Raw genomic sequence first — 10,340 nt, 5'->3', positions numbered from 1 at the left:
TCCTCCTCACCGCGGTCGTCTGTTTGCAGTTTGTGGTTTTCAGATTTCTATTTGCACATGTGTAGACGACACTTGTAGCCTAAGGAGGGCCGTGTTGACAAGCGACAAGTCGGCTGCTTGATGAATCACCTCAGCTAGTGTGCGGGTCGTAACGTTTTAAGCAATATGCTGAAAGTATTGTTTCAGTGCACGAGTCGAGTGCGTCTCATTTGTCTTAACCATTGTATGGAGTCGAGCGGGATCGGATTCAGTATACTGATTCTAATATCACAGCTTGCCTTGTGCCATGTTGTTACATTTTTTAAAGTCATTGTGTAACAATCGTAATAATTTAACTGACCTCACTGTCAGATTTTATTTTTTATTTTTTTGTATGCCACAGTAGCCTGTAAGATGTCAAACGATACATGCACACTTGAGTTAAACTGACTTGTTTTTGCACCGCATTCTCGGTCTCACCTCATTTGGCACTTAACCTTTCGCACTGATCTGTCATTGATCACTATCACAGTCTGCTGTTGTGGTTCGTGTTTAATTTCAGTGCGCTGTATATATTAGAACGAAGATGATGATTGGATCTCTGTAAATTTATTTAATGGTTTTTTGTTTTTTTGCATTTTCTTCAACAGAAGAAAACTGCTAGATTAGCTATTGTGTAATAAAAATACATATACCACATGTTCTCATTTATTGGATTTCAGTGTTAAAATATATATCTGCCTAGTATTTAATTAATATTTATATAACTATTTTGTCACTCTAAAGCGTAGATTTTTACTTCTTTGTTAGAACTTAGTTTAGAAAAAAATGAGAAAATTATTTAAATTTAGATGAAATAAATTAAAAGACTTGGGGGAAAATGTGTTTGTTGTCCAAGTTTTTACACTGCTGAAGGTTGAAGTATTTTTCCGATGGCCGCCCCTCCCTGAGCCTGGTTCTGCCAGGTTTCTTCCTGTTAAAAGGGAGTTTTTCCTCCCCACTGTTGCCAAAGTGCTTGCTCACAGGGGTTCATGAGATATAAAGCTCCTTGAGGCGGCCATTGTTGTGATTTGGCGCTATATAAATAAAGTTGAATTGAATTCAAAGAAAAACACTTGCAGCAGTGATGGAAATTGTCAGTTTTATTGTGAAAATACATTTGCTACACAAAAAGCAGTTTATAAAGATCGCATTAAGTAAAAGCCAGTGCATTTACATTATATACAAGAAGAACTAGAAGGCAAGAGAAACAAGTAGAAAATGTTAAGATATTGTTCAGTAATAGCTGGCCTGGTGGACGTTTTGAAAAGATCTTCACTGGTGTCTCTTTAAAACTGTGCTTGTCTGTCACATTTGTTGCATTACAACAGCTCAACATACTAAAATAAATAATATAGACCTCTTTTAAAAAATAAGAAAAGAAATAAACAATAAAACAGACAATATAAATGGTTCCCCAATTTTGTTGCCAGAGGGTTCACCCACAAGCAGACAGATCTGTGACCTGAAACATTGTCGGTGTCGAATTATCGCAAGGAAAAAAAACTTTAAAAAAAAAAAGCTGAAGACAACAACCCTGTCCGCTGTGGTTCGTGTTGGCTTCAGCGGCAACAAAATTACAGACCACTGCAGTTGCAACCATCCTTTCTTTTTTCTTTTTTGCCTTGCTGCAGATCTGAAAAGCGCTGTGATTGCTGAAGCTCTGTTTAAAACACTGTAGGTGTAGTTAGTTTTCCTCTCTGCAGTACATTCCTCACAACATTCTCACATGTTAGCAGTTTGGGGCTGTACGTCTAGTGTTTCAAGCATCCTGGGTTACAAAGCGCTGCTGCAACAGTCATGTGAATTCAGGGTTTGTTTTAGGCTAAAATGACATCTAAACTCTAAATGAAATAAAAGGAAAAAAACCAGACAAGACAATATTTTAGAGACCTGCAATAAATGGTCTGTGTTGGTCTCAGGAGACCCAGTAACAGTGCATGAGTACAGTTTGCTCCTTTACTCAACAGCGTTCTCACTGCGTCAGGCAACTACAAGAGCAGGTACTGGCAGGAACAAAGGTTGGAGTACAATTCACCTAAAAAGATTTTTAAAAAGGTAGCTACATTCATATGGCCTTAATGTGCCAAACAGTATGTGTTACTCACATGTGATCTATCTTTCAGAGGCTGTTGTGGTAAATGACCAGCAGAGAGGCCCTGTGTTACCCCGCTGAACAGCAGGGGGGATCAAACTGTGGCCCAGCTGGCAGATGTAGCTGTGTTACATTCACTGGAGTCCTGCTGAAAACAGCACAACGCAATGCAGGCGTACAGACTCTAGTTTTACGGTTAATTCTCAGTCAAACCTACCTAACCCCCCCAATGATCCAGATCAAAATCTCAACGGAGTGGAATATGAAGGCACACAAGTTCTAAAAGATGATACCACTAGTATAATGCTGTTAATATACCTACAGAGGTGTGAGATTTGCTCATGGCAAGTCCCGTCTTAACCACTGGACCTACACCAAGCATGAGAACTGAGCTTATCTCTTCACCAACCAGTCTAATAAATAAATAAAAAATAAAAAGGGTCCATTTCTGGTCGAGGTATACCCTGCAGTCAGAGTACACGGTTCGTCGTTCAGAGGTTTCCTCCTCCCGGCTAGTAACCAGTGGCTCCTTGGTTCTGTTACATCAGTTTTCAGAGGACGATGAGGCTGTGGGGGCAGTGACAGCAGTTTAGTCCACCTCGCTTTACAGTCACATTTTCAAAAGTGGACCCATTATTATGGTTTCCCACTCTGTGATTTTTATTTTTCACATTAGCATTGAAGGAGTCGCAGTTCTTTGTGTACGCCGTCTGAAATAACACTTGTGCCTCTTTCTACCTTTCTTATGATTGGCTGCACCACACAGCGAGAGAGTCATGTGATACTTACTGAGTGGTTTAAGCTTGATAAAGTGGCCCCGCAGTTTCTTCGATAGGTTCTGTAATAAGTGAAGATTAAAAAAAATGAATGAGCATTTTAAAACAATGTTTTTGACGCTCCTCCAAAACAGCTGTGACAACACAAAGGGCATCAAGAATTTAGTTATCCTTTTCCTGCTGTTAGAAAGGCCCCGGTGAATCTGAATACAATAAAATACATCCTGAGCCTTTTGTGACTCAGCTGCAGAGTCTTCACACCAAAAAACAAAAAAACAAAACAGGAGCAGCACACACTGTTCTCGCGTTTACCAAGAACTGCTTTACACCAGAGACGCCAAACAATTTTTTAAGAGGATTACCTAACCCCGTCCCAGAAATCATAATTGCATGCGCAAATGCTGCTCTTACCACTGATACTCAGTAGCTGACGGAAACTACGAAACTACGTTTAATTCGTAATTACAAGATAATGCACAGCAGACTATTGGCCTTCCCTAAGCATCCTCCAGTTTTTCAGATTTCTCCAGGATCAAAATAATTTAGAGATCGTTCCCAGCACACAGCGGGAAAACAACTGTAAGCAGTGAACTTCATTTCCCTTCATTTTACACTAAAATAATGCATCAAAGGAAACACCTTTCTCCTGCGTCTTACCACGTAAAGGCCGTTTGTGCGACTTGCGTCGATGCACCATGACCCCGATGATCAGTGCAGCGCTGACCAGCACCACAGCCAGTACTGAGAAGCTGGTGATTGCAGCCAGTTTCCACACGTCAGGTGTCTCATCCACTGATTTGCCTATTTAAAAAAAAAAAAAACACCATTAGAATTCCACTTTAACACCAACACTTTTGTGTTAAACACAGCTAAAAGAAGCCATTTGGGGTTTTTTTATTGGCAATTAATGTCAAAACTCACCAATATAAATGACAAGAAACTGAAAATTTGGTTCACATCTTTTCTACGACAGATTGCTTTACTAACAGGCTGAAGAAGAGGGCATTCTTTGGGTAAGTGCAAACTAGTTTTTAATAATAATTTCACTTATTAAGGGAAAACCTCTCCAAACCTACATGGCTCCGTGTGAAAAGGTATTGACCTCCTAAACCTAATAACTGGTCCTGCCACCTTATCTGGCAATGAGTCTTCTCATCGCTGTGGAGGAATTTTGGCCCACTTTGTGGAATCATTTTAATTCACACTGGAGAGTTGTCCATTACCAACAGCCTGATTAAGGTCATGATCTAATTTAAGTCCTGACTTTGATGAGGCCACTCCAAAATGTTGCTGTCTCCGGGTCATTCGGAGGTGGACTTGAGCTTGAGTGTGCTTGAGCTTCAGGGTGTAGGCTGATGGCTGCACATCCTCCTTCTGGATTTTCTGGCACAGAGCAGAATTCATGGTTCCATCAATTACAGCAGGTTGTCCTAAAGCAGCAAAGCAGCCCCAGACCACCATATAACCATCACCATGTTTGACTGTTGGTATGATGTTTTACACCAGCTGTAACGGGACTCAAACCTTCAGCTTTTGTGTCGTCAGTTCCACAGATTATTTTTCAAACGTCTTGAGGATCATCAAGATGTGCAGTCTCTTTCTTATTGTTGAATCGTGAACTCTGACCTTAACTGAGGCAAGTGAGCCCTGCAGTTCTTTAGATGTTGTTCTGGGGTCTCCTGGGTGAGTCATTGATGTGCTCTTGGGGTAATTTTGGTAGGTTCCATGTTTTCTCCATTTGTAGATAATAATGGCTCTCACTGTGGTGCACTGGAGTCCCAAAGCCTTAGAAAAGTCTTTGTAACTCTTTCAGTCTGATAGATGTCGGAGACTTTGTTTCTGAGCTGTTTCTTCAGATCCTGCAGGATGTGTTACTTTTTGAGATCTTTTAGCCTGCTTCACTTTGTCAGAAAGGTTCTGTTTAAGTAACTTCTTGATTCAGCAGGTCTGGCAGTAATCAGGTCTGTGTCTGGCTCATGAAATGGAGCAGAACCTTCCAAAAAATTGTTTAATCACAGTTAATTATTGATTTAACAAGACAGGGCAGTTAGTTTTTCACACAGGGGCAGGTTGGTTGCGATAGCTTTTTCCCCTTTAATAAATGAAACCTTCACCAAAATACTTCATTTTGTATTTTCTCAGCTCATCTTTGTCCAATATTAGAATGTGTTTGATGATCTGAAACATGTAAGTGTGACCAGAAATCAGGAAGGGGGCAAATAATTTTTCATGGTAGCTCTAACACTCGACAAGCAAGTTTTAACAGATGTTTTAACAGATGCGACTCAGTGGCTCACATGTGTTGCAGGACGGGGTTTTCGGGTACTGCTTGCATGATTCACAGGGCAAGCAACCATCATAGTCTGAGCTCCAAAACTCCGAGCTCCGACACGGACCTGCACACACAGAGAAGCAGGTTAGTCGTGACATTTCATTTCCGGTCATTATCTCAAACCTTACACTGTAATCCTAGAAGGTAACCAAATAAACCATAATCAGGTGGTTTGAAGGAGAAATTAGGTTTCCATCCACTTATTACAGAAATCAAATGATTTCTCTTCTCATAAAGTGAAACTGGGAAATTCCTTTGTGGAGAATCTGTCGGTGCATCTCATCTGCACGACAGACAAGTAGTCGGTTTGGCGTGCGTGAACATTCGGGCCATGTGTGTGAAGAGCAGGATGTGCTTTCACAGAGTGCTTCCGTCGAATTGTCTTATGCGCGTTTATGTGCGACTTCCAGAGAATAAATTTGCATCTGTGAGAAAAAGAAGTGGCAGTTTGGTTTAGCGAGACAGAAAACGTCTACCTCCGCAGCCACGATGGACAGCTTCGTTTCTTTTTCCTGGCAGCCAGCCAGGCGGACAATTAAAGCCGTGCACTTCCTAGATGATAAGGAAAGGACAAGGCTAAAGATGTGAGACAGGCTGAGAGCAGAGGTCGTTTTATTGTTTTAAAAGTGTGCGGTTTTCTCTCCAGCTTTAACATCCTGCATTTGGTTAAGAAACACATATGCACTAATGCCCTGAAGACACGCATGAAGTACAATCTCTGCAAAAACAATATTACAACACAAAGTCAACCTAATGAGGTCAAACAATACCAGACATGACAGCATTACAGATAACAACAAGGAAACCGCCCAGAGACACTTGATAAATGATGATAATCATTCCTCATCAAATGTGTAAGACACGCATTTGCATAGAATTTAAAAAAAAAACATATTTTATGCTCAACAATTTTAACAAGAAACTACCCGAGTCATGATTTGTGGCAACATTTCATAACTGCTGGCTTTAACCACCGCTGACAGCAATAGCAAAACTCACAGAGGTGAACCTGACGCATATCAAAGTAGGGAAATGAAGGCATAGGAAACTGCGGCAGTAACATGTAACAAATATATTGCTACACCGAGCTCAGGAGACGATGCACCGCCTCATCAGTGCTGGAGCAGACAAAGGGGAAAGTAGAAACTACAACAGATCAGGCAGGCTTGGAGAAAAACGAAACAAAGAAGTGATGAATACCAATATGAAGTAAATCTCTTTAGTACTGTGCTATGGCTGAAGTATTCAAATCCTTTACTCCTGATCACAAGACCTACTCTGTGGTTCAAAAGCCTGAGTTAAAAAGTAACATAAAAGTATTATCAGCAAAGTGTGAAACAAAGTTGCAGCAAATGAAGTAAAATAGATCCCACATTTAATAATGTGTCAATTTAACGAGCATCAAACAGTTGACATAATAAAGACTCTTGAAGTGATAATTCACTCTAGTTGAGGAGGAGTAATTAACAGGCTTTGAAACAAAAGCGTAGTATCTATGGTTCAGCCCTAATAATGTCACGGTGACATTATTAGGCTTATCTCGGCTTTGCCTCAGAGGTGTGTTTTTTTTTTCTTTTTTCTTCATAAGTATTTTACCAGAAGTCGTCATAGCAAACTGGAAGCGTGACATTAAAATATTCTTAGTATTTAGGATGCACTTCAGGTCAAACCAGAGCTTGCTACCTAAGAACTCGTCACATTACTGATGCTTGGTTTCAACATTTTTTCCAACATTCAGGGGTAGTGCTCCAGAGCAGCACCTTCTTGGCTGAAAAGATATTGAAAACAAAACAAAAAAAAGTCTGCATGAAGAGGCTGAAGCCGGCTGGAGGACTTCCACCCAGGAGACAGATCTTGCCCTCCATTCTGGGAATGCTATTTTTTGATGGGTGTTGTTGTTTTTTACTTTTGTCAGTTGCCGTGTGGTTGGGTTTACGCATCAAACCTACTTTGTTAGGCTTATGAAAAGGTCATGGTTTCAGTTAAAATACATTGTTTCACAATTCTAACCACAGGTTGGAAGACAAACTAGCTATGGTGACGAATCACTCAACAATGACGACACCAGCAGGGAACATTCGGGTTCAGTCTCTGGACATCTGTTTTCAGATGATGAGTTAATTCAGTTCAGTTCAACTTTATTTATATAGCTGCAAATCACAGCAACAGTTGCCTCAAGCTGCTTTATGTTGTAAAGTAACAATAAACATTAATACAGACGCCTGTATGAGCAAACACTTAGCAACAGTGGGAAGGAAAAACTCCCTTTTAACAGGAATAAACTTCTAGCAGAACCAGGCTCAGGGAGAGGCAGCCGTCTCCATCATGGAGACAGGACAAAAGACAGAGGGTCATCTGTTGAAGGCTGTCAGAGCTTGCACATTGAAAATCTGTCCTTAAGGGGTAAAATGCAAGGGCCCCTGACCATAGCCTGTAGATAAAAGATGGACACAGCCACTGTGACATCACTGATGGGGATTTATCTCTTGAAGTCTCAAGTTTAGTATTTCAGACTCAACATCTTAATTTTTTTTAAATAAAGATGCCATCATATGAATATTCATACCATAGCAGCTTAAATTCATAAGCGAGCCGCACAGTGACGCATCCACGGCTTTGGTGTCGGTTTTATTTTTAATGGCAACCATAGTTTACAAAATGAACATCAGGCTGTATTACACATAAGTTGAAACTAGCAAATCGGACAATGAACACATCAGAAACATGGTGTTGAGGTATTAAAGAAAGTAAGAGGTATGGTCATTTTTACTGTTTTTCTAACCACACGAGTCGCCCCCTACTGGCCATTAGAAAGAATGAAGGTTACAGAAAGTATAAGAAGCTACCAAATGAGAATGAAGGAGGAACTCTGGGCTAAAAAGCTGTCACATCTATGCTGCTGATTAATGAAAGCTAAATATTAAAGAAGACAAATGTTTCTGTGTTGCGGGATGTGGAGAGCACTGGGCCAAATCCACCAGTCCAAACTGAACCTTACTTGGGAAACATTTTACATTCACTTCATTTGTCTCATCAGTCACAGCTTGAAGAAGTCCAGAGTTAACTCTGAGACCTGCATGAGTGTGCCGCTGTATGGTTTTTTGAGTACAGGTCATTGTTAGACCATCTGTAGTCAAAAGCCACCTGCTCACACACTCATGTTTGAAACATTTTGACCTCCTTTGACTTTGACTCTCTGGTTATATTACAGCCACATGCTCAGGCCCTCAGAGACTCTCAGTCCTCCACAGCCAGTCTCCCTCCAGGGTTTGACTGACTCATTTTATAGCTCTGGTCACAGTAAAAAAAATGTGTCACAGTCCTTGTAAAGCATTTCTCCTCATGATTTCAGCACTACATCATGCAGCTGGACTTCGGCACAAGAGTTCAAAAGGTAACTGGAAGGAACTGAAGCCTGACTGCTGGGTGACCTCTGCAACCCGAAACTTGATGGGACTGATAACATTTCAAGCATTAAGCTAAAAGGCTAAGGAGCTGAATCATTCATCTCTACATCTCTTTAATACCACAGGTGTTTCTTGTGGTTAAGCTTTTCAAATCAGTGTGGAGTGGGAGAGAAAAACCAAAATGTTAGGTTTTGTTGTTTGTTTTGTTTTTTGACTAAGAGACCTTGGCAAGTCTCAACACCTAGTCTGACAAAGGGTGTTTTGGGTGTGGGGGTGTTGTATTTTGTCATGAACTGGAAGGGGTGGGTGGATCAACAGCTGATGTCCAGATGTAGAGAAGATTTCCCACAGATAGAATCAAGATTAAAGCACAGGGTTTGCTGTTAGTTCTTTGGAAACGCATTTGGCACTTTAATGCCTGAGGAAATGGCCCTAACCCATTTAATTATTCAGAGTTTTATGTTCTTGGTGCACTCTGCGCCTGGTGTTCTCCGGTGGGATTAAGACTTGAAAACTTCAGAGCGCTGTGGAAACAAAGTTAAAAAGCTGGGTTTTCTGTTTTTTCGGGTTTTGTTTTTTTCGAGGCCCTATAAACGTGTCTTTGTCCAAAATGGACACAGGCGGTAGAGCATTTCCATGTGGCTTGTCCTTCTCACCGAGAGGCTCGGATGGATGAGGTGAAATAAGGCAATCGGAATGCGGAACCGGTGAGAAATGCAGCTGGTAAAGGAAGCGGCTCTGTAAGCAGACCCCACTATCTGACTCCATTATAAGCAGAGCAAACCACCAGACTCTGACCAGTGTTCACGCAAAAACACGCCAGCACTTATGAATTAAAATTTAGGAATAAGAATAAAAAATGGGAACATTTAACGCACACGAGGTATTCCCTTGCTCTTTCTTTCTTTTAGTAAAGGTTGTTTTCCCAAAAAAAAGGTGAGGGAGGGGAAAAAACGTATTTCACTTACTTTTCTGCGCGCTCACACCATGGAAAGTGGTCACCGCCGCAATAATAAGTCCGCAGAGCGCGCAAAGAGCGTTTAAAGCCATGATGTCTGCGGAGGGAAAGCTGCTCGCTGTCGGCCACACAATTCCCGAAAGTTCATCTGATTAACAGTCCGTGCTGGTTTTCAGCATGGAAAAGCGAGCATCAGAGTGAGTCATACGGAGGAGTCTGCGCCTTGTTTTAATAGCGCGCACACACCCACGCTAACAGCTCCACTCCTATGAGTCATTTCCTATGTACTGTACTGCTCGGATTCTCTGTGCGCACTCCCCGACTCACAGGAAACTCCAGTACCATAAAGTGTGGTTGCATTTGTTTCAGTTCGAGTGAAAGTTTTTTACCACCTCAGGTATGAGTTTCAATAAATAAATGTCATATTTTAAGGGCACACCCTACATTTTTTTCTCCCCTTCTCTCTCTTTCTCCGAGACCCCGCGTAGTCTGGACTTAATAGTGTTCTCATTGTTATTACCACGCCTGTCGACGTCACCCCGTCCTCCCTGCCAAAAAAACACAACTCTCTGGCATGAGTCTGGGTCCCATACACAGAAAAAGGGGAGGAAACAGCAACCGAGGCGAAAACAGATGACACTCAGATGTTTTTCTTTCTTCTACTATGTTTTTTTAAAGACATTTGGAAATTCTGCTTAAAATTCAAGTAAGATGAGGTTTATCTGTGTCCACTCTTCAGCCCTCTGCTAAAACA

General features: G+C 41.2%; 1 protein-coding gene across 1 annotated transcript; it reads right to left on the bottom strand.

Annotated features, from left to right (window-relative positions):
- Positions 1-1,103: 1,103 nt before the first annotated feature.
- Positions 1,104-9,933, bottom strand: si:rp71-1c10.7 (tumor necrosis factor receptor superfamily member 12A). The gene is made up of 5 exons (XM_013913852.1): positions 9,597-9,933; positions 5,187-5,285; positions 3,547-3,690; positions 2,903-2,951; positions 1,104-2,680 (listed from the first exon to the last, which is right to left on the bottom strand). The coding sequence occupies exons 1-4, from the start codon at positions 9,676-9,678 to the stop codon at positions 2,911-2,913; spliced, it is 366 nt and encodes a 121-aa protein (XP_013769306.1). The 5' UTR covers positions 9,679-9,933; the 3' UTR covers positions 1,104-2,680; positions 2,903-2,910.
- Between the last annotated feature and the right edge of the window lie 407 nt (positions 9,934-10,340).

The sequence above is a fragment of the Pundamilia nyererei genome, unplaced genomic scaffold, assembly GCF_000239375.1.
Source record: "Pundamilia nyererei isolate P.nyererei 1_Seehausen unplaced genomic scaffold, PunNye1.0 scaffold00005, whole genome shotgun sequence".
NCBI lineage: Eukaryota > Metazoa > Chordata > Actinopteri > Cichliformes > Cichlidae > Pundamilia > Pundamilia nyererei.
This window is presented reverse-complemented; position numbering and strand designations above follow the sequence as displayed.

Coding starts and splice junctions, on each gene's coding strand:
- si:rp71-1c10.7 (XM_013913852.1), bottom strand. CDS start 9,678: ATGGCTTTAAACGCTCTTTGCGCGCTCTGCGGACTTATTATTGCGGCG. Junction 5,286..9,596: donor TGGTGTGAGCGCGCAGAAAA/GTAAGTGAAATA, acceptor CTGTGTGTGCAG/GTCCGTGTCGGAGCTCGGAG. Junction 3,691..5,186: donor AACCCCGTCCTGCAACACAT/GTGAGCCACTGA, acceptor TTTTTTAAATAG/GCAAATCAGTGGATGAGACA.